The following is a 27,672-nucleotide window of genomic DNA, read 5'->3' as shown; positions in this document are numbered from 1 at the left end:
TACACGTTCCCTCTTTATATTTGCCACAGTCTATTGTTGCTGTTTGTTCAACTTTAAAGAAGGTACAAGGCCTTTTCAGCATCATTCTCAATTCATCCTCTTCTAAGGTCAGACCATTGGCCCTCTTGCCCACTGTAAGTTTATCAGAACTTTCACAATTGAAGCTTTTATAAGACTCTGAACTGCGAATTAGTAGTTTGTACTTGGGGAAGCATGGTTTACTACTGAAACTCCAGTGTAGTGTGAAAATATTCCTTAGAGAGGAAGAGATTGTTGATTAAAATGGGAGTCAGTTTGGAGAGGTGAACTTGGTCCTAGATTTGGATTCTTGCCTTCTCATCTAATTGGCCTTGTAGTTTCACATGTACAGAGGAATGGGATTGATAGAGGAAACTGATGACAGCTCAGAGATAAACCAGTCTCACTCAGTAGGTGCTCTCTGAAAATGACTTATTTTTTAAACCTAAAAAATCTTTCTAAAGCAGAACTCTCCTCTCTGTTCTATTTAGCCTAGATACAATCAACAAATTTTTCCTGGGGACATAATTCTATGGAGACTCTAGAAATTCAAAGCTAAGAAACCAGAACACTTGTCCCTTGAGAGCTTACATTAAAAAGTCAAAGACACCACAATACTAATGTCTTTGTGGCTACAGATAGAGAATTTCAAAGCTATGGATAGAAAAATTGTTTTTTAGGAAAAATAAAAATCTGTGTTCTACAGTTCTAAAGACACAGTTGGTTTTGGAACATAAAATGTATTATGTATAATTTCTCACAAAATTATCATGTTTAGTCTATTTTGAGCTGTGAAAGATGGGGGGGGGGGTAAGAACCCAGAACAATTTAAGGAAAAAAACACTTAAAAAAAAAACATCTTTTCCCCTTCTGATTTCTTAGGAAAACCAAAAAATGGTTTGGAAGGGAGGGAACTTTCCTTCCCTGAACTTTTTTGTGTATTTTTATTCTTGATTTTCTCAGGCTTTACATCTCTGCTTGTCATCATCTGATCATTGAATAAAATTAAGCTTTTGGATTGCTAATTGAATGGAAATTGGCCTCTCCAAGGCATCATACTGACGCATAACAGTAGAGTAGATTAAAAATATGACCATCTTCACTCTAATATCCTCTAGTTTTAGGGTAGCTTGGCCCTGGAATTAATTATTCACTTTCCAGTGTCCTGTGAACCTGATGTAGCAGGACTAATAGTGTCCTATGACACCGAAGCTTGGAGATCATAGGGTATAGGTAAAGGTGCTGCAGGAGGTTTTTCTTTTTTCTGAAGCCATTTTAGTAGTTTCCTGTGTAATACATCTGACTTTTAGCTTCTGTTTCTAAAGTAATGGTAACGCATTCTGTTTTCCATTTGTTTATTTATGGTCTTGTTTTCTACCCTTGCAAAACTTGATATAGGTACAAAGCTTCAGAAATGTACACATACCAGAATAATAGATAACTCTGATTTGGTTACAAGGCAATAATTTAAGTAGACAGGTTTAGCTGATAACATAAAACACAAGAGAGAAATAGGATCAGTTTATAAATGTCAGCAGAACCCCTGAGAGTGAGTTGCTGCCTTGGAGCTGACTCTGGTGCTGTTATTTCATCTAATATATTATAAGAAGAAATAAACTGATGTCTGAGAAAATCTGGCTGACCAAGATTAAAAGAATGGGGTTGTAAATTAGCTGTCTCTTTTATATTACCTTAAAGAAGTTTTTAGAAGTGACTAGACCAAATGGGACACTCATGCCCTGGGAAGGACTATTTTTGAGGTGCTGCTGAGAGATCATGATCTCCTGTGTTATCTGGGTCTCACGGCTGGATATCTGCTTAACTGCTCCCATAGCTCTGTGTTGTAAAGGAGCATCATCAGGTGCTCTGCCCAAGAGGGGCTGGGATGTACACCATTGTTTATGGTATCGCTTGTCTGTCTGATGGGTTCATTATACACATTAGGTCTGGTACCATGGACTTGGTGGAGAGGTCAGTACAAACACTGTTTCCATGGCAGCTGCAGCTGTTCAAAATGCTGATTGCAAAGTATTTTAGTGATTTGGTGAAACAAAAATCAATCCAGCATAATAGGGCATTGTCACAAGATCGCCATCTCCCGAGTTGAAAATAAATATTCCTGCTTTACCTTGACATTTATTCCCCATAAATGCGCTAGCGTTTATGTAGCATTATTCTGTGATCATGTTTTATTCTCTGTGACATGCTTGATTATTGATGTCTGCAGAGGCAGAGAAGCAAGTGGCATCAGGCAGGATTGGTTAGGGCATTCACTGATTTTTACTGAATGGATTTCAGTTTGGGGCCAAATATATTCTTTCTTTCTTTCTTTTTTTTTTAAAGTGAGGCAATTGGGATTAAGTGACTTGCCCAGGGTCACAGAGCTAGTAAGTGTCAAGTGTCTGAGGCCGGATTTGAACTCAGGTACTCCTGACTCCAGGGCTGGTGCTCTATCCACTGCGCCACCTAGCTGTGGGGCCAAATATATTGACTTAATGGGCTAGAAGGCATGCATGACTACCATCTGTTATGGGGTTCTTAAGTCCTTGTAGTCTTCTCTACTATCTCCCATGTTGAGCATTTCTAGGAATAATTTGGAATGCTTTTGAGTTTTAACTTTCATCAGGATCCTGTACAGAGAGGTTTGGAAAGATTGACTTGTGTTTATTTTAATTCATTGTTAGCCTAACTAATTCTCATGCATGTTGTTTTATATATGGAAGAGAGTTTGGGTTGGTGGCACTTTGGAGATTCTTCATTCTACAAGGAAAATAAAGTTCTAGGTAGGAAAAGCAAACTGGACACCAAATTTTAGACTCTTTAAGTCAAGCCATGCTATCAGTTTTCTAACCTCAAGTAGAACTGTGCTGAATCTGGGTCAAGGTAGTTGCAGAATCCAATTCTTAAAGGTCTTTATTGAAGGAGCCTGTAGAGATCAATTATCAGCACTAGTCCTTCCGAGCTGGTATCTCTCTTAGCACATGGTAAGCAGGCATTCAGTCTGTTCTTCTGTAATTAGTGTCTTCTTCAGGGACCCACTGAAATACTATAGGGATAATAGAGCTTTGTGTTTGGAGTGAAAAATGAGGAGGGTGAGTGGTTCCTACTGTGGCCAGTTGAATTCCTCTCTTCCATTTCCAGGTGAGTGTGTAGATGCCTCTGAAATGCCCTTCTTCCATTTCTCTCCTAAGCTCAAAGAAGTAGGTGAATGGATGGGCTTAAGCTTAGGAGAAAGAGATGCTTAGTAGTATTGGGGTAGTAGTGGTAGAAAGGGAAACATCCAGGTATATACTGCCTGCATATTCCATAGATGTCTAATTTCTGAGGCACACACACTCTTTCTGTCATAAAGCCTATTCTCTCAAATCAGTGCTGGTTAGGTTTGTTATCACACTTCAAATGCATTTAATTTTGCTTAGAGGCAGGGGTTAGAGTGTATATGTAATACACACGGAGGATATCCTTATATGTTATCTTCTGAAACCATATACCTGGCTTTTGAATGTGCTTTTGAAAACACGTCTACAAATTCTGTTCCAAATGGGCACTGGCTTTAAAGGGGCACAATTTAAATTGACTTCCATTTAAGAGAAATTTGAAGCTGATTGTGAGTAATGTGGTTTGAAGTTTTGGTGGAGAAAAGAGATTGAAAATCTTGATTAAGAATTAAGCTCAGAATTCTGTGAGTTTCATTTTTCATTATTCCTGATTTATACTTTTTTTTTTTGGTGAAGCAATTGGGGTTAAATGACTTGCCCAGGGTCACATAGGTAGTAAGTGTCAAGTGTCTGAGGCCTGATTTGACTCAGGTTCTCTTGACTCCAGGGCCAGTGCTCTATCCACTGCACGACCTAGATGCCCCATTATTCCTGATTTAAACAAAGGAATGAAAATCCCTAACCTTTTGCTTAAACATGACCTTCAGGATGATTCCAAGTGAATTGATGAATATGATCTGGAATACTCTGGTCACAATGTAAAGTTAATAATTCACTTTCTTGATATCTTGTTTTGATGCAGTTGAGTAGAATGTGATTAGGCTGGTATTTCATGTGACTTTATTCAACAAAATTGTTTTAAAGAGTATTTACTATCATAGAGCTCTGTGTGTGTGTGTGTTACATAGTTTAGGTAAGAGGGAGAGATTAGAGGAATGTACAAATTGCATATAGTGTATGATAAGTCATTTAGAGAGGTCTAATAGAGCTTTATGCTGTCAAAAGATAGATGACATTGTTGTGGTAGAAGGATTTGTGTCGGAGGAAGCAACAAAGTTGTATTTTAAAGGATAGTAGAAACATCTACTGGCCAAGAAGTAGAGGATGGACTTTTCAGGCATAATGACAGGCATGAAGAACCAGTCAGTAGTTGGTGTGTTTGTGGTTAGTGTGAGATGTAGGGGTGAGTAGTTGAATTTGGCTGGCGCATAAAGTATGTGGAAGGGAAAAAATATGAGACAAAACTCGGAGGATAGAGTCGTATATTGTTGGGGGCCTTTAAGAGTTTACTCAACAATAGGGGAGACCATTGACGGTTTTCAGGAGAAAAAGAGTGTCCTGACCACATTTATGCATTAAAAAATAGTATCCCTTGAATTGATACTGTGAATGAAATGAGCAGAACCAAGAGAACATTGTACACAGTAGCAACATTTTGTGATGATCAACTGTGATGGACTTAACTCTTCTCAACGATACAATGATCCAAGACAATGCCAAAAGACTTATGGTGGAAAATGCTCTCCACATCAGAAAAAGAGCTATGGAGTCTGAATGCAGACTGAAGCATACTATTTTCACTTTTGTTGTTTCTTTTTTCTTCTTGTTCTTGTTTATTCTTGCATTGCATTCCCCCCCCCCCGCCTTTTGTTCTCATTAATGTGGAAATATGTTAAACATGATTGTAATGTATAACCTATATCAGATTGCTTACTGTCCTGGGGAAGGGCAAGGGAAGGGAGGATGGGAGAATAATTTGGAACTCAAAAAATTGGGAAAAATTAAAAAAAAATAGTATCCCCAAACTCAGTCCAAGTGAATTCATGACAGTAGTAGAATCTACAGAGTTTCTTTCTTTCTGCCTTTTTCTTCTTTCTATTTGTGGCTGTCTCTTTCCTCCCTTTTTTGTATAGACATGGCTTCCCTTTATGTGTTGTCTCCCTCAATTAGAGTATGAGGTCTTTGAGAGTAGAGATTTAGCTATTTCTATCCTCAGCACTTAGCACAGCACTTGGCACATAGTAAATATTTAATAAATGCCTTTTCATTAATTTATTCTATTTAGCAGGATAGTATCAAAACTTCCCAGCTTGTCTTGTGTTCCCTTCTGAATTTTCTTCTGCTCTCTTATGTGAATTTTCAATTCATGGATGTTCATGGATGCTCTTTTCTCGTTCATTGTTCATCCAGTCATCTACTTATTTATCCATCCTCTATCTATGCATTATTATCATTATCCATCAACTTCCCTGAGTCCCAACAGACCCCTTCCCTCATAACATATATAGTATAGAGTTAGGCAAAACAAATGGATATATTGGCTGTGTCTGAAAATGTGTCTTATTCTTTGTCTCTAGTTCAGCAGTTGGCAAACAGTACAGCCCTTTCATTTTACAGATTCAGACACTGAGGTCCAAAAAGGGTAAGTGATTTGCTTCATGTCATCCAGGTGATAAGTAATATAAAGAATTAAGGGATGGCAAGAAATGGGGCTTGCACCCAGATTGTATCCAACACTTTGCATTGTATCATATTCTTTTTTTTTTTTTGTAAGGCAATTGGAGTTAAGTGACTTGCCCAGGGTCACACAGCTAGTAAGTGTTAAGTGTCTGAGGCTGGATTTGAACTCAGGTCCTCTTGAATCCAGGGCTGGTTCTCTCTACACTGTGCCACCTAGTTGCCCCCATTACATCATATTCTGTTTGATGGCTGACACATCGCACACAATTCTGAGCTCTTTTCTTGTGGTTTACTTTCACCTTCTCTCAAAACCATGGAATTTGAGAGTGAGAAGGGATCCCAGTGGCCACCTAGTCCAGGCCATACATGTATAACACACTGAACAAGTCATTTTTTCAGTGCTTGACTTCCAGGCAGGTGAAACTTGCCATCTTTTGAGGCAGTCCATTTCTCACTTAGACAGATGTAATTGTTTGGAAATATTTGCTGCCTCTTTGCGTCTTCCACAAAGTGTTCCAGGCATGGCCCTCTGGGAACAAAATAAGTGTCATTTTTCTTCTAAGATGGTCTTTGATGTATTTCACTTTGCCATCATGTCTCCATGAGTCTTTTTTTCTCCAGGCTAAACGTGCCCAGTTCCTTTAACCAAACCTCCTAAGTCATGACTTGAAAGCCCACCATTCATCCTGGTTTCCCCCCTTGGACAGTTGTCAGCTTATCAATGTTTTTTGCAAACCACAGTAACCAGAACTGACCATGATGCTCCAGTGAGGCCTTACAAGAGCAGAGTACAGTGGGACTATCAGTTCCTTATTCCTGCAAGCTATGTTCTTTTTTTTTTTTTAATGTATGAGGTTTTTTATTTTTTCCGTTACATGTAAAGATAGTTCTCAACTTTTGTTTATAAGCTGTGTTCTTTAATGCAGCCCCACATTGAATGAACTTTTTTGTGTGCTCTACCACATTGCTGACTCATTGCAATTCACCAAAACCCTGCAGATCCTTTTCAGAAGGAATGAAAACATAACTCATACCTTCCCCATCTTACATTTGTAGATGGCTTTTTTTCCTACATAAGTATCAGACTTTTCCTTTATCCCAAATGAATTTTATCTTATTTTGATCAGCTCTTCTAACTTGTCAAAGTCTTTTTGGATTCTGACTGTCATTTAGCTGTCCCTCTCAGTTCTTGTTATTTGCAGGATCAGTGACCATACTTTCAGTGTCTTTATCCAAGTCATTGATCAAAATGTTAAACAACATAGGACCAAGCACAGATCCACTGGAGACTTCCTACAACATTGACATGGAACCAGCTACTTTTTGAATTCAGCCAATGCAGCCAGTTCTGAATTAAAAGAAAATGAAGTTAGTCTGTCATGAGTTCTTGATAAAGCCTTGCTGGTTCTTTTTAATCACTGTTTCCCCTTCTTAAGAATCAAAGTCATACTCACTGGTCTTTTATTTGCAGACTGCTCTCTTCCCTCTTTTGAAAACCAGTAAGATTGGGGTAGTGGTGGTGTGGTGGATTAAGCACTGGCCCTGGATTCAAGAGGATCTGAGTTCAAATGCTGCCTCAGACACTTGACACTCACTAGCTATGTGACCTTGGGAGAGTCACCTAACCCTCATTGTCCCACAAAAAAAAAAAAAGAAGGAAAGAAAGAAAGGAAGAAAGAAAGAAAACCAATAAGATCTTGTTGCTCCTCTCTCGTTTTCTTGACAGCAGTGTGGCTCAGTGATCTCATTTGCCAATTTCAGGACAGAGAATATAGTTTATCTGGGCTAAGTGACTTGAGCTCATCCTGGAGAAGGTGAATACTATCTAATAATCCTCTTTTCTTGAGTATCCAGTCCTCTAGACATTTTTATTCTGTCGTTTCCTAAATAAGTCATTCTCTTTTGTAGAGTAAATAGAAAGCAGCTCTGCTTTCTCTCTGCTGTTAGTTTTCATCTTCCCATCCAGCTTAAGGGTTTTATCCCTTCTTTGGTCCTTCTTTTCCTTCCGACATAACTGAGAATGTACTTTTTGTGGTTCTTAGACTCCCTTGCCAGCCACAGCTCATTCTCAATTTAATCATTTTCAACACTGTTTTTGTAGAGCTGTGCCCTACTTCTAGAGTCATCTCTAGTTACCTGGCCCTGCCTCCATCTTCTGTACATTTAGTTTTTGAAACTTAAATTGGTGAGTTCTCTGTACATTCATGTTAGTCTTGTAAGACATCCAATTTTTTCTCCTATTTGGAATTGTTTTCCTCTGTGTCTTTAGAATTTCATCCTTAGACATCCTTAGACATATCTCATCCTTCCTGGGATGACTTCTCCTAAGGCACTTTAGTCAGTATGATTCTACATATTTTCTTCTGAGCCCATTTAAATCTGGGCTGCATGTTGGGTTATATGTCCAATTTTCTTCTCTTCATCTTATTACTAGGTTGTAGTAGTTGTTTCCCCCCAAAGTTCCTGTCATTTCTATGCCAGCAACTATTTCCTCCTTGATAGTGAGAAGCAAATCCAGAATACTATTGCCCCTTGTTTGCTTCTCCTACTTAGTTATTATATACAATTTTCTCCTAGTTCTTCCCATTTTACTTATTGTCAGTTCATGCAAAATGTCCTCTATTTCTCTGTATCTGTCCTTTTCTGTCATTTCTTATGACATAATACTTATTCCTTAATACTCTTCATTAATGTATGGTAGTTACCATACAACCATTCCCCAATTAATGTGTACCCACTTTGTTTCTAGCTTTTTTGCTACAGTAAAAAATGCTGCTACAAATTCTTTTGTACATGGGGGTTCTTTTTCCTCTGTGTTTGACCTCTTTGAGGGTACATATGCCTTGCAGTGGTATCACTGGGTTAGTAGTTTAGTGACTGTGATATGATTTCAGATTCCCATTCAGAATAGTTAATCATTTGTCAATTCTACCAATAGTGCTTTACTTTTTTGTCATTCTTGCCAGTCAGATAAATGGGAGGTGAAACCTCTGAGTCATTTTAGTGATCTGGGGCATTTTGATATAGTTGTTATTTGCTTGGGTTTCTTTTTAAAAATTACTTGTTCATTTATGCATTGCAGTAATCACTTTGTTTCCCACTTTTTTTGCTCTTTCCAAAAACTATTCTGATGAACCTTTCCTTGTGTCTTATGGTCTATGCGTACTTGAGCTCTCAAAGCCCTGTCTCAGGACAGTTTTTCCTGTTCTCTGGTAAAGTCCCACCCACTATTCTTATGGTCCCCATTGCTACTTCTTTGGCCATGATACTGATATTCTCTTCTGCTAATCCTTCTCTTGTCCTGTATGTTTATGAATTTTTTAGTCTGAGATTAAATGCAATTCGGGGCTGGTCAACACATTTTCAGCTTTATTTTTAGTCAGGGTTGAAATTTTTCCATCTGATACACCAGAGGACTAGTTTAGTTGTCCTTCCCAGGGGAAGGTCTCTGACCCTTGCTATTAGCAGAGTTAGGGTTATTGAATTCCATTCACCTCTTCTATGCCTGCCCCAATTTTTAATTTGCCTTTTCTGTTCTTGTTAGGTACTTGGTAACTCGGACTGGTGAGGAGAACTAGCCTAGAAGCTTAGATTAGCCCCAAGAAGACACTAAAAATCATGGAGGGGATCCATACAAACTAGTGGCCCTTGCTACTATTTCTGATAAATAGCAAACCTCTTTTCTCCTGGACTTCTTTGCTCTCATTTCTCTATACCTGTTTAATTGTTTACATTATAAAATTGAAATACATTCTGATGTAGTTGTATTTTTCAATAAAGCTTTTTTAAAAATTTAAACTTTTAAGAGATTTCTCTTATAAACCCAATAAATCTAGAATTGGATGTGTTTTTATTCTTCTGAGCCATGTCTTGCCCCCTACCCTTTGTGTGGTTTTTGGGTGGGTTAGTGACTTAATGGAGAAACATTTCCTACTCCTGCTTTATTTTAAAGCATGATTTCCTAATGCTTTTTTCTTTTTTTTTTTAATTTAAAAAAAACATCATCAGTTCCTATTTTCTATCCTCAATTCTCCCTTGTATCTGGTATAGTCAAGCAAAAACAGATGAACACAGTGGGCCATACTTGCCGATGTCTGCCTTGTTCTGTACCTCTAATCTGTGCACTCCCTGCTGAGAGGCTCATGATTAGATTGCTGAAGTCATGAATGAACATTGAACAGAATTCTGAAGACTTTCACCTTCGTTTTCCTTTATTATTGTGGTCATTGTTCCTCCTCCTCCTTTTTTTTTTTTTTTTGGCAGGGCAATGAGGGTTAAGTGACTTGCCCAGGGTCACACAGCTATTAAGTGTCAAGTGTCTGAGGCTGGATTTGAACACTCAGGTCCTCCTGAATCCAAGGCCGGTGCTTTATCCACTGAGCCACCTAGCTTGCCCCCCTTCTTTTTTCTTTTTTAATGCTGTAGATTTAATTCTTCATTAGTTCCTACAAATCTTCTCCCTTCCTGAAACTTCCCACTCCTCTTTTAGCCTGAAAGTCAGTGTGTAGGGTTTACACTTTAACTTAGAAAGTTGACATGCAAGGTGAAAAACAGGGTGGAGATGGCATGATAAAGTTGTTTTATCAGTTCAACAGATTTTATTGGGCAACTACTTTATAAGTCTGACATGTAACTTTGTTAACATTGTGGGATTTATAATCTGATTAGGAGATGATATAACTCTAACAAAATGGTTAAAATGATACTGAGATTTTATGTCTGTAATCAGGTGTGAAATTATTTGGTGCAGACTAAAAATTGAGAGATTCAGAGATGGAAGATGGCAGTACAGACAATCTAGAAAGTTTCACTGCCCAGTTGGAATCATCAAGTTGGTTGCTTTAAGTTTACCTGTTTTAGCAAGTTTGCAGAAATACCGGTCTTTTGATTAACAGCCCAATCCAAGCCCCTTTTTGACTGCTTGGGTGGGCATTTGTCACCATAGCCCCAGAGGAAGAAGCCAGGGTCCTAATTGTGGGGGGTAGGTAAGGGATGGATGAGGGGTTAGTCTTGGGTTGATGTCAGGGAAAGTGGGAAGCCAGCCTTTATCCTAGTGGCTGCTTTTATAAACTAGCTCTCTAGTGCATTGTTGAAAAATTGGCTTAAGCCCATGATTGAGCTAATTTTTATCAAAAAATCCCAAAGCTGTTTTCCCTCGTTGCCTGATGGAAGCTGTTCTCATTTAAATGCTCTTTGGGTTTGCATTGGCTGCACTGCTGGATTTGGGATGATTGATTTGTATTCTGGTATCTCAGGGAAGCAGAGAGATACCGTCCCATCTTTAAATGTGTTTTGTTAGTGAACAGTGTCAAAGCCTACAGGAGGTCGGAGTTATAATAGAGGCAGTGGATGGATGTTTTTCATATGACCCAAGTCTAGCTTAACTTGTATGTTTTCTGCTTCTCTCAGAATGGACTCCCTGCAGCCTTTGTTCACACTGAGCTTTAAAAGGACATAATTTAGCAATCTTTATGTTGGAACAGAAAGCAATAATTCTTTAAAATATTTGATTGAGTTTTTCTGGGAAGAAGGACGAAAGAAATTTTTTCTGGTGCCTGCTATGTACTCAGCACCCCAAAGTGTTTTCTCATTATTCATTTTTATTTATAATCACGAAATAATGTCCCTGGAATAAGGCAGGGAATTTTCATTTCCTTTTTCTAGACAGGAAAACTAAACAATTCAAGGGATCTACGGGAACCAGGACAAAAGTAGTATTGAACTTGGAATCAGAAGCCCAGGGTTGGGTCCTGGCTTCACTTACTAGCTGTGTGATTTTTAGGGAGATGTTTTACTTTTCTGAGCCTCAATTTCCTCATCTTTAAAACAGGGAAAATATATCTGTAGTGTCTGCCTCACTTATTGTGAGAAACAAAAAAGGTCATTTGCTGAAATTATCTTGCACTATGTAAGTGTGAACAATTGTGAAGGACTTAGGGCTTTACCAGTCCAGTACTATTTGTACCAAATGCTGTTGCTTCCAGGGAAGCCCTCATTGCAGATGAAGTCACCCAAGTATGCTATTCCTTTGTACTAATCCAGTACTTATTCTCAGCCAAATGCGAACAAATCAGTATCATTTATATAAGCACTTAATACCCTTTTACAGTTGCATGGGAATAGGAGGAAAGAAAGTGAAGTAAGCCTTCAGTATGCAAGGGTTCCTCCATTCTTTTTCTGTGCTGCATTGAGGCTCTTCTTGGAGAGGAAATTTGAGATGTTTGGAAAGGTCCTGTTGCTACTGATAAGAATATTGCTTTGTAAATAAAACATATACACATTGTTCTAAAAGTGTTAGTAAAGTTTGGGGTTTTTTGTTTTTTTTTGGTTTGTTTTTGTTTTTTAGTGAGGCAACTGGGGTTAAGTGACTTGCCCAGGGTCACACAGCTAGTAAGTGTTAAGTGTCTGAGGCCGGATTTGAACTCAGGTACTCCTGACTCCAGGGCTGGTTCTCTATCCACTGCGCCATCTAGCTGCCCCGTTAGTGAAGTTTTAAGTTTTGATGGCTTAGTATTGCACTGACTTTTTGGACACCCTATACATACCTACATATGCACATACATGCACACATACATACGTGTGTATATATGTATGTATGTATGTGTGTATCTCTCTCTCTCTCTCTCTATATATATATATATATATATGTATCTATCTCACTTTTCTTGGTTGGCTGTGAAAGGTAACAAATGTTCATCAAAGTGAACAAATAGCCAATTATGTCAGGGACCTGAGAGACTTGTAAGATTGAGGGGAAAAAGGTTTAAAAAATTAGGTAATATCTGGCCCTTTGTTCTCTCTCTCTCTTCAGTTTTGACTACTGTTTTGGAAAAAATAGCAAGGACAAAAGGGTACATTCAGCATACAATCTCTGTGTTTCAGATTTGGCTAATGAGAAAGTTTTGCTGCTTTATTTGGTTCTTGGCCAACCTATGTTCAAAGAATCTATTGATCAATAAACATGAAAAAGTAGGAGCTAGAAATGGTTTGCATCACTCTTGCTAATGAGCTGCTAATGAAATTATGCTTTTGTGGTAAAAGTTGACTTCCTGGACTCCTAATAGATTCTGGAATTCATCCTTTTCCCCTAAAATAAGCAGTAGCCCCATAATTCGCTGGAAAGTTGGTTCATTTAGCTCTCATGCCTGGCATCTTTCTTTTGATCTTCTCATCCCTTACAAGGTCAGCCTCTTTGGGTCAGTGCAGGTAACTTTTGAGTATGGTTGTTGTTGTTGTTATTCTTTGATCTTATTGACATGGCAACCCCCTCTATCGGTGTCCATCCCAACCTATCTTCTTACCTTCTTAGATATTCCTAAATTCCAGGGAGACCCTGTTGCATTTAGGGTCAAATATAAACTCTGTCCCTTCTACCTCCAGCTGTGAGTGCCCTCCCCCAATAAATTATATTGTGTTCATTTTGTATGTGTTTTTTATATGTGTGTAAATACTGTCTTTCCAGATAGAATATAAAATTCTTTAGGTCAAACTTTAATTTTTGCTTTCAGACACATAGTAAAGCTCTTAATAAATGCTTGTTGACTGAAGGATTGATTTCATCATCTTATATGTTGTTTGTTGCTCTTGTTGCAGTAATAAGGAAAATGTTGGCAATAAAATGATGGTCTGTGGTGGGAAGACTAGATGGCTTCTGGGATCTCTTCTAGTTCTCAATCTTTGGTTCTGTAATCAGTTTTGGAGGGGCAGTCAGAAGATTGGCATGTCAGATCAGTGCTGATTAAACGTTGAATTGATTCAGTAATTCTGGAAAACAACTTGGAATTATGCAGGAACACGTATAAGATTGCTCATCCCTTTTTACCCCCAAATTATATTTCTGGTATTATCCCAGTGAGGTTATTGATGGTAAGGAAAGAGCTCTCTGTACAAAAATGTGCATGGCAACATTATTAATGATAATGAGAAAGTTGGAATCAATATATGTGCCCAACAATAAGGGAGTAGTTGAGCAAAATTATGGTCTAAGAATGAATGGAATCTTATTTTGCCATAAGAAATATAAACATGAAAAATTCACTTGGGAAGACTTTCATTAAGTGATGCAGAAAGAAGGAAGAGTAAAAAGAACTGTACATGATGAGTACAATAATGTAAATAAAGTCGAGGTGGAATGGCGACACATTTTTGCTTGCATACAGACCGTGTTCTAATTGGTCTGCCAGCTTCCCCACTCTCCCCTCTCTCATCCATCTTCCACATAGCTCCCCAAATATTCCACATCACTCCCTTATTTAAAAGCCATCAGGGTATCTAGGATAAAATAGAAACTACTCAATCTGACATTTAAGGCCCTCCATAATCTTACTCTAAATTACCTTTCCGTTGTTACCTCATGTTATTTCCTTTGGCTTACTCCTGTTTCCTGCCATACTGAACTGCTGGCGGTTTCCTAAACCTGGCATTCCATCTTCCAGGTCTGTGCATTTATTTGCAAAAGCTACACCTCCTTCCTGCAGTGTCCTCCTTTGTTTTCTCTTCCTCTTAGAATTCTTAACTTCTCTTAAGGCTCAGCTCCTTTGACATCTCTTCTGTTGAAGCCTTCCTCAGATGACTTAATAATGACTTATTTTTGTACATGTTGTATACCCCAGTGAAATGTGGATTCCTAGAGAACTGGTAGAGGTTTTCTGTCTTTGTATCCTCATCTCTTAGCACTGGATTTTACACGCAGTATGCCCCTCATAAACATGAGAACTGAATGGAGTGAGAACCAGAATGCCCAATGGCATGTCTGTAGTTCCACCAACTCTTCCATCAAATTGCACTGAGCCTACCTCTGCCCCTACAGGGGAAAGCATTTCATTGTAAACTTAAGTGGTTTTTAAATATTCTTTTTGCTTCTAAGACCTAGTTTCTTGTCCCTTCTCCCTGACTTTCTCTCCCTTGCAATTTGTAAGTTTTTTCTCTGCCTTACTTTGTTTTCATTAATTTCTTGGCTTTTGATGCTTTAGGTCAGGTAACTTGCAAACTTGGCATATACCTTAGTGGGGTTGAAATGATATTTTATTATGGCTTTCCTGCCTCTTCTACCATGAATTTTTTTTAACCTTTTAGTTTCGTTTTTCTTTGTCCTTTTTGGGGGGGAGGGGCAGGCCAATGAGAGTTAAGTGACTTGCCCAGGGTCACACAGCCATTAAGTGTCAAGTGTCTGAGGCCAGATTTGAACTCAGGTCCGCCTGAATCCAGGGCCAGTGCATTATCCACTATGCTGTCTAGTTGCCCCGGGATCCATTTTTATTGTTTTGTTTTGTTTTGGGGGTTTTTTGGTGGGGCAGTTGGGGTTAAGTGACTTGCCTAGGGTCACACAGCTAGTAAGTGTCAAGTGTCTGAGGCTGGATTTGAACTCGGGTCCTCTTGACTCCAGGGCCAGTGCTGTATCCCCTGCGCCACCTAGCTTCCCCAATAAATTGGATTAAAAAAAAATTATTTATTTATTTTTGCGGGGCATTGGGGGTTAAGTGACTTGCCCAGGGTCACACAGCTAGTAAGTGTCAAGTGTCTGAGGCCAGATTTGAACTCAGGTACTCCTGAATCCAGGGCCAGTGCTTTATCCACTGCACCACCTAGCCGCCCCCTGGGATCCATTTTTAAAGACAGCAAAAGAAAGGATAGAAAAAAACACAATCCTACAAACCTGATCAATACATTGCAGAAATATGAAAACATGTCAATGTACCACATTCTTGGGTTTGGGGAGTCTTCTTATTTCCTTTGGAGTCACACTTGTTATTTGTAATTTTACAACATTCACTTTTGTATTTCTTTCTTTTTTTTTGGGTGAGGCAATTGGGGTTAAGTGACTTGCCCAGGGTCACACAGCTAGTAAATATGTAAAATGTCTGAGGCCGGATTTGAACTCAGGTCCTCCTGAATCCAAGACCGGTGCTCTATCCACTGTTCTATCCTAGCTGCCCAACTTTTGTATTTTTAAAGAGTAATTACTCTTTCTGTTTACATTTTTCAGACACTTGCTAGCTGTGTGACCCTGGGTGTCACTTAACGCTGTGAGATTTAAAATTGGATATTAGATCATAAATCTCCCCTACTTAACCCTTCCCTTAATTCATCTCCCAGACTAGTAAATGGAAGAAGCTTCTGGTTTTCTAGATAGAGCCTTTATTGTATATAAGGTGTTGTTGATTAGAAGGATAGGAAAACAGAAATACAGTACAAATCGTCTTAAATCTAGGCTGTCTATATTCCTTATAAAAACTCACCAAACCGATTTAGGCCACCTTTGGAGTGAGTCAGACCGTCTGTGCCGCGCCGCCCGGAGTCCCGCCAAGCCGGCAAAAAAGGCTACTCCCGTTCTCTCCACCCCGGAAGTCAAAAAAACCCGGCAGGCAGTCTGACATGCGCAGCAGGCGCACTGTACCTGGCAGGCAGTCTGACATGCGCAGCAGGCAGACTGTTCATCTCCTCCCCAAAAGGGTGGTCCTTGAAAAACTGGCGTCTTTCACTTATCCTAACCGACTGTTAAAAACTTTCATATTTTACCACATTTCCCCCCTTTGCTTCCTCAAGAAACGGAATGTTTCCTTGATGGAACAGTAAAAAGAATATAATAACTTTTGCTGACTAATAATATGCGAACAACAATACAGAAAAGGAAGAGAGGAAAGTTTTGTCCAGAGGGGCGATTTTTTTTTTTTCCTCATGAACCGACGCTTTGACATTAGTCTTGCAAAGGGAGAGCCTCTGCAGAGAGTACATATTACAGATATTATCTCAGCAGGAAATGCCCTTGTTGCGAAAGGTAAGGCCGATGTGGAATGGCCTCTAAAGGATCCAGAGTGGAATTATAATGATGATAGGGATTTCCAAAGATTAAAAGATGCTAGAGAAACACTTCTGAAGGGAATGGAATCTTGCTCTAGAAAACCGGAAAACTGGCAGAAATTTTTAAGCCTACCTCAGGAGGCTAATGAAAGACCAAACAGATTTTATGATAGACTTTGTGAGGCCGCTAGACAGTACACCAGATTGGATCCAGTAGATTTAAGAGATTCCTGTATCATTCTCAACACATTTGTTTATAATTCACTGCCAGAAATACGCAGATACTTTCTGAAACAATGTCCAGACTGGAGAAATCTCTCAGTAGATAGAATTAAGGAACTTGCAAATTGTGTCTTTGACTCACGTGAGGAAGATCCAGATCACCCTAAACAGAGCATTCTGGCACCAGCGATTCCTAGTCAGCCATGTGGACACCGGAACAAGGACACTAAGGTGTGTTGTTACTGTCGTAAGGAGGGGCATGAATTGAGAGAATGTAGGACTTGGAGAAGAAATTCTAATTCTAATTACAGGCGAAATCAAAATAGAAATAGATCTTTTTGGAGGAATACAGAAAGGCAGTACCAGAATAATGGTAACCAAGACCCCCCTCAGAAGAGGACACAGGAATGATGGTGTCTTGGGGAGGAATGGAACATAGATAATGAAAGCCATATATTCCCAGATCCAGATTTTTTGAATGCACTTGTGCCAGTCCATTCACCTCCCCAGAGTAATGAACCACATGTCACCTTAAAAGTGGGGGAGACTTATTATGATTGTCTGCTAGACACAGGAGCCTCTAAATCAGTATTAGTAAGCAAACCAGATGCTGGGTGTAGACCTGTAGGATTTTTGAATGTAGTGGGAGTCTCAGGAAAGAGCCAGAGAGTGGCAAAATTGAATCCTCGCATGGTATCTATGGGGCCCTTAACAGTGGAACATTCATTTTTACTCATGCCTGATGCCCCTGTAAATTTATTAGGTCGTGATCTCCTTTGCAAGCTTAGAGCAACCATATCTTGTGCTCCAGATGGGGCTGTCTCCTTACAATTGCCAGAGGATACTTACTGTAATGTTCCGTCAAGGAAACATTTTGTTTCTTGAGGAACAACAGGGGGGACTGTAACGATTGGAATAACGCCACCTGCTGGATACTAACTGTAGAAGAGTTCTGCCCATGAAGCGAAGGTCTTTGAGGGCAAGACCAGGAGTCTTTGGTATCAGGAAGTGAGGCGGACTAGTGGGAGGAGGAAGGAGGAGACGGAGGCGTGCTTCCTTTTGGACTCTAAGGGAGAGCGGAGCTAGAAATGTGCTCTCCCTTTAATAGATAGGAATCTAGGCCTTTCTTTCTCTTTACCAAATTCTTATTCTCCTTAATAAATGCTTAAAAGCCTAACTCTTGCTAAAGCTCGACCACTCATTAAATAGTTTAGACAGTTTAGCTAGAATTTTAGCCCTTAACAACGCCTTAAACATCCAGAGCCATGTCCAGTCATCCTGGTATATATCTTGCCACCCACGATGGCTCTGGAGGAGAGAGTGAGGTTGGTGACCTTGCATGGCCTTCCCTCACTTAAATCCAATTCATTGCAAGTCATGACAATTACCCCAACATTGTGGTCCTCTTCGAGAACAAAGGACAAACAACAAACAAACATTGTTGTATATGTTGTTTTCTTGGCTCTACTTTTATTCTGCAGCAGTTCATATGGATCTTTCCATGCTTCTCTGTTTTCATTTCTTTTCCTTTACATTCTTGTGCCACAATTTATTAAGCCTTTATCTAATTGATAGACATCTATTTTGTTTCCTTTTTTTTTTTTTTTTGGCTAATGCAAAAATGCTGCTATAAGTAATTGGTATATGTGGGAATATTTTTCTTATCACTGACCTCCTTGGGGTATAAGCCTAGTTGTAGAACCTCCTGATCAAAATGTATGGAAATTTTAATCCCTTTATTTACATAATTCTAAATACTTTCCTTTTTTTTTTTTAACTGACTTAGAGCTCTACAATATTTTTTACTAGAGTACCTGTCTTCCCACAACCTCTCCAACATTGACTATTCCCATCTTTTGCCATCTTTGCCAATTTGCAGGGTGTTAGGTAAAACCTCAGAATTGTTTTGATTTGCATTTCTCTTATTATTAGTGATATAGAGCATTCTTCATATGGTTGTGAATTCTTTGCAATTCTTTTTTTCTTTTGAGAACTATTTGTTCATATCCTTTGACTACTTATCTATTGGAGAATGGCTTTTGGTATTATATACTGTGTGTTAATTGTTTTTATACCTTGGATACCAAACCTTTATCAGATGAATTTGATAAAGATTTTTCCCATTCTTCTGCTTCCCTTATTATAAGTGCATTAATTTTCTTTTTGCTGAAGGTTTTCAGTTTAATCTTTATCCTTTGGTGAAGAATATATCTCCATTTATATAATGTATCTATCTCTAAGAAAGCAAGAACCTTAATGAGTTAGCTGTTGGATGAACGTGGATGGCTAATCCATGATATATGAAACAATATTAATGATTAATAATTAATTGTTGCAAAAGCTGTTAATCATCTTCACTTGAGAAAGTTGTCCTAAGGTTCTGTCGTTCATTACTTTGCAAAATGCACCATTCTGCCCTCTCTTCCATCTCGTTTTTGTGATTGCTAAGAATTTTCTTAGTGAGCTTATGGAGTCCATGTCCTTCTCTAGCCTTTTGTTGAAGGCAGGGAATTGGTCTCCCCCTTTACAGATAATGATGCTGAGCCAAAAGGGGAGACTGATAGAGAGATTGGAGAGAAACTAACAAGGCACAGACCACTGCTTGTCCATTTGTTCCCATTGTATAAACTTAGGGTCAAACCAGCTTGGGAAACTTCTATTCTTATGCTTTTTTAAATGATATCATCCTTGGCAATGACTCTTTGTTGCAGCCCAGTCCCCTGTCTTCTCAGCCCTGGACACTTCCCTATATTTACCTGCCTAAGCTTCTCTGCTTGCTAGCTCTCATCCCAAACATGTTGATTTCTGTTTCTGTGCTTTTGCACATACTCTCTCCTCTGCCCGAAATGGCCTTCGCCTCCTCTCTGCCAATTTGTGTGTCTAACTTCTTTCCACATCGCCTCCCTAGAGCCAACAATCCTCTCAACACCAGTCATATCTGTACTTTACATCTCTGGAGCACTTAAGCATTCAGTTTATAGTATCTTATTTCTCACCTACTGACATGTTGCTTTGTAATTGTATTGAAGTTATTTTTTATGCTGTATATATTTTGTTTTCCTAACTGGATAATAAGCTCCTTCAAGGAGGTACCACTCTTCTTTTTTATGCGCACCCTCAGAAAGTTCTGGCATAGGGCTTTAAGGCATGAAATAAATCCTGTTGTTTGATAACTAGTTCATCCGAAGCATGAATGCTTAGGTTCTTCTTGGCCCCACATTGTTTCAGATGCAGCGGCTCACCTGCTCCTTACTCCATGCATGGAGCCACAAGTATGTGTATGGGGGAGAGTGGAAGAGTCTGTTTAAGGGTGTATCTGGAGGAATGTGTCTACAGGGTTTGGCTTTTTTAATGTTCAAGGTCAGCTTGTTTGGCACTTGTCCCTCTCCCTTGAGTGAGGGCTGGAGCCTGTCACTACTAGTAGTAGGAACAATATCTTATGTCACATGAGTTTGTGTGGGGGAGAGACAGCTCTTTCAGGGTTGGTCAGAATCCAGAATTCCCTGCCCTCCATCCCAGGTTTAATGTAGTGTCCCTCCTTTTGGCTTTTAGGTCAAGCTGTCCCTGCTGGTTCCCACGTGCGTCTGAATCTGCAGACTGGAGAGAGAGAAGTAAAGCTCCCAGATGAGGAAAAATACCAAAATAACTTGAAAGAGCAAAAAAAAGGCCAAAGGTAAAGTATGAGACCCAAGGGGACCTACCTGGGTTATGGCGCTGGTTTCTGTAATATTTCTGACATTAACTACAGTAATATTCCTTAATTCAAAGTACAATAAAAAACCTCATGAATTCAATACTCACTGATTTAGAATTTGTGTTAAAGCACCTAGGAATGGACTGAAGTTTACCTTTGCACTAGCATCACAAAGCAAATGAATAGTTTGAGCAAGATTTTAGAAGGGTTTAACCTTTAACAAAACACAGCTGTTCATAAGAACTTAAAGATGATCTATTTGTATCCAACAGTTAATGAGCTGATTCTAGATGAGCCTTATTTATTCATTAAAACAGGTCTAGCAGCCCCTCTATTTTTTTTTTACCAGTGCTCTTTTTTTAGAAAGCAAAAAATCTGCATTTTTAAAAAAGCTCACTAATTCAGAAAATCTCTAGTTTGTTTATATTAGAGTGGCTTCATATAGTCTAGAAATTAAAGTACTATTTTAGCAGATTAGCTTACCCTGTTGTTTAATGTTAAACATCTGGACAATGGGGATAAGAACACTTGTACTACCTACCTCATAGAGTGTGGAAGCCTTAAAGCGATATTTAAATGAGAGCTACATAATATTAGATAACTTGAATCCAAATAATTCAGCTTTACTGGGAACAAGTTCTACAGTGTGTCTCCTTATATGGGGTTTTGTGTGTGTATGTGTGTGTTACTTATATCTGGGTGTATTTCATTTTGAGTAGTTAATATAGATGTCATTGAGTTTGGAAACCTATGATGAGCTTAGCATAGTGACATGTTACCTGAAATTTTAATTTTTATCATTATAATCATCCAGTAGCATTTGTCCTTTAAGTCTGCAGTTAGCAACACTATAGGCTTGGACTCAAAAGACCCATCTTTGTGAATTCAAATCCAGCTTGCTGGCTGTGTGACCCTGGGCAAGTCACAAGCTTGTTTATAACCTGTGTCTGATAGCCTTGTCTCCTGTTTCATTGACTAGATTAAGATCATTTGAATTAAGCTTTCATTACCATTCTTTTAATTCCCTCTGGTCACAGAATAGTTATCCCTGCTCTTTAACCCCTATCATTTTAAATGTGTGCTGTTGTAACCCTTTTGTCTCTTATATAAGATCTAGATACCACCATTCATCTTTCCCTTCTTCATCTTTGTTTTCTCTCCTTCCCCCAGCTCTTCCCATAAGCCTAAAAATATTGTATTATTTTGCCAAGTCCTGAAAAAGCCTTTCTTCTAGCTTATCTAGCTGTAACTCTTTCCTCCCTTTCATTGTTAACTTATTGAAAAACTTTGTATATGCCCCAAATTTTCTTTCTAATTGACTCCTTTTTTTTAATATATATACTCTTGCAAAGTGGTTCATGACTATGAGCATAGGATTTGTATGTGCATGTTGGGTGCTGTTCTTTTTTTTTTTTTGATGGGGCAGTGAGGGTTAAGTGACTTGCCAGGGTCACACAGCTAGTAAGTGTCAAGTGTCTGAGACCAGATTTGAACTCAGGTCCTCCTGACTCCAGGGCCAGTGCTCTATCCACTGTGCAACTTAGGTGCCCCCCTTTACCTCTTATATCAGATGATGTTGAGTTCTCAGCACCATCTCATCTCTGTCTCTTCTTCTCCTTTCCCATTGCCATCACTCCAGTATAGGACCTCATTTTTTGCCTTCCCTGGACTTTTTTCTCCTCATAGATTTTTCTGCCTCTATTCTCTTTTCTTTCCATTCCTCCATTCATACCATTGCCAGAATAATGTTCTTAGGCAAAGATCTTTTTTCCAGTCTATTTGTTCAGACGTCTTCAGTGGTTTCCAGTTGCCTATGGATTAAAATGCAGCCATCTCCACTTGCTGTTCAAGACCCACCCTAGTCTCATACCAGTTTATCTTTAGTTTATTCTCCACAGCAAACTACTCTCTGCCTCTGCCCCCTCATAGTACATTACACTCCTATGCCTTTAGAAATCCAGTGCCATGGAAAGGACTGTTTCTAGTATCCAGTGTTTTGAACTAAATCTATATCTCATTTTGGAGGGAAACCTTTCTTGTCATATCCCAGTTTGAGGCCTGATTCTTCCCTGAGGGAGCACAGCAGTTCTGTGCCTCTTGCCTGTTCCTTCTCTGACACTTTCCTAACTCTGTTTGCTTTTTTTAACCCTCTTCATAACTCAGCCCCTTCCTACCCTTCTAGTCTTCTTCTGCCTCATTCTCTGTGATCCTGGCTTTGCTGTTCATTGAACAAAACACTCCATCTCTTCATTGGCTCGCCCCTTTTCCTGGAATGCTCTCCCACTTCATCTCTGTTTCCTGGCTTCTGCAGGAAGCCTTTCCTAGTCATCTTTAATTTTAATCTGAGGCTTTGCTTATTTAATCCTGTCTAAAACCTGTTTGTATAGAAATATTTGCACAGTGACACATAGACACAAAAATAAATACTTGTTGACTATTGTCGATTCCAGAGCATAAATTGTGAATAAAGTGGAGGCTACTGAGATTCATCCTTGCCAGTCTTTCTATTGGTTCCACAGATGGGTCTTATTACCTTTTCTACAGAAAGCTACACCACCAACTCCTTAATGAAAGAGAGTGATATGAGAGCCTAGAAGTCTGAGACTTTGAATTGTTCTGGCCTGCCCTGCACAGTGAACCTTTTCTTTTGGTTCAGTGTACCTCACCCTAATGTTCTGGCTCTTTTCTCTTTCCTGCTTCTTTTCTCCATATTTGTGTGAAAGCTCCTCTTTGAACATCTTCACATTATTGTATTCTTTGCTCTATGCAAAATTACTCTTTTGTCTAAAGCTCTTTTAGAAAATTTCTAGACAAAAAAATCTTGAATAAGTAATGGCTCATTTTTATAAAATAGCATTCAGATCAAAAGAGGAGCTAACTTAATTATACAAACAATGTATCACATTGTAGGTATCATTCCAAAAATCAATAGTATTTCCATGAAGTTTTTTCTACATTTTATTTTTATTGTATTTTTTACTCAATCACATATAAAGCTTTTTAACATTAGTTTTTTTTAATTAATTTTTTTGGAGGGTTACATTTTAAGTTCTGAACTATTTTCTTCCTTTCCTACCCCATACTAGAAAAGGTCACCAATTTCACACACACATACACATGTGTATATATATGTAAATTATTTTACACATACTTTTATTTATCCATTCTTTCTCTGGAGATTAATAACATCTTCCTTCATAAGTCCTTTGTAATTAATTTGAGTATTTATAATAGAATAGCTTAGTCATTCACAGTTATTCTTTCAACAATATTGCTGTTATAATATATACAACATTTTCTTGGTTCTGCTCATGTCACTCTTCATTATTTCATGTAAGTTTTTCTTTTTTAAAAATGATAGTGGGGCAGCTAGGTGGCGCAGTGGATAGAGCACCGGCCCTGGATTCAGGAGGACCTGAGTTCGGGTCCGGCCTCAGACATTTGACACTTGCTGGCTGTGTGACCCTGGGCAAGTCACTCAACCCCAATTGCCTCACACACAAAAAAATTAAAAATGATAGTAAACATTTTTATTTAAAGTTTTGAGTTCTAAATTTTATCCTTCCTTCTCCTCCCCACCCAGGCAGTAAGCAATCAGATATAGCTTATACATGTGCAATTATATAAAACGTGACCATATTAGTCATTTTGTATAAGAAAACCTGAATGAAAGAAAAAAATGAAAGTAAAAAATAACATGCTTCCATCTGTGTTCAATCAATATCAGTTCTTTCTTTGGAAGTGGATAGTATGCTTCATCATTAGTCCTTTGGGATTGTCTTTGATCATTGTATTGCTGAGAATAGTTGTCATTCACAGTTCTTCATCAAACAATATTGCTGTTGCTGTGCACAACGTTCTCCTGATTCTGCTCACTTCACTATACATCAGTTCATACAAGTATTTCCAGGCCTTTCTGAAATCATCATGCTTGTTATTTCTTATAGCACAATATTCCATCACAATCATATACCACAGCTTTTTTAGCCATTCTCCAATTGATGGGCATTCCTTTGACTGCCAATTCTTAGTCACTACAAAAAGAGCTACTATAAATATTTTTGTACAAATAGGTATTTTTCGCTTTTTGGGGATGTCTTTGGGATATTAATCTAGCAGTGGTATTACTGGATCAAAGGGTATGCAGAGTTTTATAGTCCTATAGCATAGTTTCAAATTGTTCTCCAGAATGGTTGGACCCATTCACAACCCCACCAACAGTGAATTAGTGTCCCAGTTTTCCCACATCCCTTCTAACATCCAATATTTTCCCATGTTTTTCTAAAACCAATCTACTAATCATTTCTTACAGCACAGTAGTATTTCATCACAATTATATACCACAGCTTGTTTAGCCAATCCCCCATTGATGAGTATCTCCTCGATTACTAGTTCTTTGATATCACAAAGATTGCTGCTGTAAATACTTTGGAACTTATAGGTTCTTTTTCTTTTTCTCTGATCACCTTGTGAAACAGACCTAATAGATGTGTTGCTAGGTTAAAGGGTACACAGTTTTATAACTCTTTGGGCATAATTCCAGATTGTTCTTCAGAATGGTTGGATCAATTCATAGTTCCACCAATAATGCATTAGTGTCCCATTTTTCCTACATTTCCTCCAACATTTGTCATTTTCTCCTACTATCATTTTAGCCAATCTGATTGGTGTGAGATGATATCTCAAAGTTGTTTTAATTTGTATTTCTCTAATCAGTAATGACTTAGAGTATTTTCATATAATTTTATATAGCTTTGATTTCTTCATTGAAAAACTGCCTGTTCATATCCTTTGAAACATTCATTTTTAAAACATTTTCAGTTCCAAATTCTTCTCCTCCCTCTGCCCTCCCCTCAGCTCTCTAGTGTACTTCAGAAGGCAAACATTTTGATATAGGTTATACATGAGCAGTCATGCAAAACATTTCCATATTAGCTATGTTCAAAAGAAAACGCAGACCAAAAAAACGAATAATAAAGAAGGTAAAAAAGTATGCTTTAATCAGCATTCATACTCCATCAGTTTTCTGGAGGTGGATAGCATTTTTCATCATAAGTCCTTCAGAATTGTCTTGGATCATTGTATCATGCAATATTTTCTAAATTTACAATGCAAGGCACTATAAACATTAGCAGAAAAATAGTATCATGGAAATATCACAGGAAATACCAATAGAACTTACTGCCAGTCAAAAAACATGAATCCAGTTTAAATGTATCTTATGTGGAAAAAACTTTCCATTTATCTACCAGTTTTGACATTTTATAAGAGTGGTATTCAGAAAGCAGAATAGTTATTAGTTTTTTTATAGCAGCCATAGAGATTTGGCATTCGAAATTACCATTCAAAGCACAAGATCATCCTGTTAGTCAACAGGCATAGTAAATGCCTACTATGTGAGAGGCACTGTATTAAGGCCTTAAGACAAAAGATAGTCCTTGCTTTCTAGAAGTTCATAGTTTTATGGAGGAGACAATGTGGAAACTATGTATAAGCATGATATATATGCAGGAAAAACTGGAGATCATTAACAGAAGGAACACACTAGCATTAAAGGGGATCAACAAAGGCTTCTTGTAGAAGGATTTAACTGGTACTTGACGAGATCTTAAGAATCCTGGAGGGGCAGCTAGGTGGCGCGGTGGATAAAGCACTGGCCCTGGATTCAGGAGGACCTGAGTTCAAATCTGCAGACACTTGACACTTACTAGCTGAGTGACCCCGGGCAAGTCACTTAACCCCCCCACTGCCCTGCAAAAAAAAAAAAAAAAAAGAATCCTGGAGATGGAGGTGACAAGGGAGAGGATTGCAGGGGTGAGAGACAACCAGTGAAAACAAATGTCCATTGTTGGGAGATAGAGTATCTTCTGCAGAAATGATCAGGAGGACAGTCTTACTGGATTGTAGTATTTGTGAGTATAGGACCAGAAAGGTAGAAAGGACTTGGAATGCCAAACAGAGGATTTCCTGGAGGTGATAAGGAATCACTAGGGTTTATTGACTAGGGGAATGACATGTGGTCAGACTTATTCTTTAGGATGATCAGTTTGATAGCTGATGGATTCGAAATGGGAGAAACTCAAGGCAGGTAGAACAACTCGGAGGCTATCATAATAGTCCAGGCATGAGGTGATGAGGGCCTGTAACAAGGTGATGGCATTGTCAAAGGAGAGAAGGAGATGCATTTGTTATAGGTGTGGTGGTGGTAAGAGAGAGTTAGGAGTTGACATTGACATCAAAATTGTGAGCTTGGGTGACTGAGAGGATGGTGGTGCCCTTGACAGTAAATAGGGAAGTTTGGAAGATGGGGGAGGCTTTAGGGGGGAAGATAATAGGTTAGAAGCCTTTGAGGACATGTAATTCAAGATGTGTAAGGGACAGTTGGAGATGTGAGACTGAAGAGTTTAGGTCTGGATAAGTAGATTTGAGAATCGTCTACAAGGAATTGAATCCATGGGAACTGATATGATCTCCAAGTAAAATAATATAGCAGTTGAAGAGAAGAAAGCCCAAGGGTAGAGCCTTAGACAAGATCCCCCTTTAGCAGCCCCAACCTACTTAAAGATCTGGCCAAAGAGACTAATAATAAGTGGTCAGATACACGGGAGGAGAACCAGGGTAAGAGTATTACAAAAATCTAAAAAGAAGAGAATATCAAGGAGTAGAGTGTGGTCAGCAACATCTAGGGCCAGAGAAGAGTTGGAAAGGATGATGATTGAAAAAAGATCACTGCTGGTAACTTTGGAGAGTAGTTTTAAGTCTAACAATAAGATTAAAACCCAGTCTTATTATTATGGAGATATAGAGAATGGGAAGAAAGCCCTTGCTGTAGAATGGCTGCCTCTAGGAGTTTTTCCACAAAAGGGTGAAGAGATATAGGATGATAACTAGCCAGGATTGATAGAGCAGGTCAGGGCTTTTTAAGGATTAGGGAAACAGGCATGTCTGTAAGCAATTGACAAGCAGCCAGTAAATTGGGAGATTGAAGATAAGTGAAAAGATGGGGATGATAGAGGGACAAATACTGTTGGAGAAGATGGGAGGGAATGGGATCATGTGCCTGTAGAGAAGGACCATCTCTTTATGTGTTGCAAGAGTGAAGGACGGGGGCAGCTAGGTGGCACAGTGGATAGAGCACCGGCCCTGGAGTCAGGAGGACCTGAGTTCAAATCTGGCCTCGGACACTTAACACTTACTATTTGCGTGACCCTGGGCAAGTCACTTAACCCCCATTGCCTCACTAAAAAAAATTTTTTTTTA

The 27,672-nt window shown here is 38.8% G+C and overlaps 1 protein-coding gene across 1 annotated transcript in view; it reads left to right on the top strand.

Moving 5' to 3' along the window:
- Nucleotides 1–27,672, top strand: part of SIL1 (SIL1 nucleotide exchange factor) — a 259,687-nt gene that overhangs the window by 148,964 nt on the left and 83,051 nt on the right. The window contains exon 5 of the mRNA XM_043985393.1: nucleotides 20,271–20,391. Within this exon, the coding sequence (XP_043841328.1) occupies nucleotides 20,271–20,391 (121 nt within the window). The remainder of the gene's footprint in view (nucleotides 1–20,270; nucleotides 20,392–27,672) is intronic.

This window comes from Dromiciops gliroides, chromosome 2 (assembly GCF_019393635.1).
Source record: "Dromiciops gliroides isolate mDroGli1 chromosome 2, mDroGli1.pri, whole genome shotgun sequence".
Taxonomy (NCBI): domain Eukaryota; kingdom Metazoa; phylum Chordata; class Mammalia; order Microbiotheria; family Microbiotheriidae; genus Dromiciops; species Dromiciops gliroides.
Note: the sequence above shows the minus strand (reverse complement) of the source record. Positions and strands in the feature narration are given on the sequence as shown.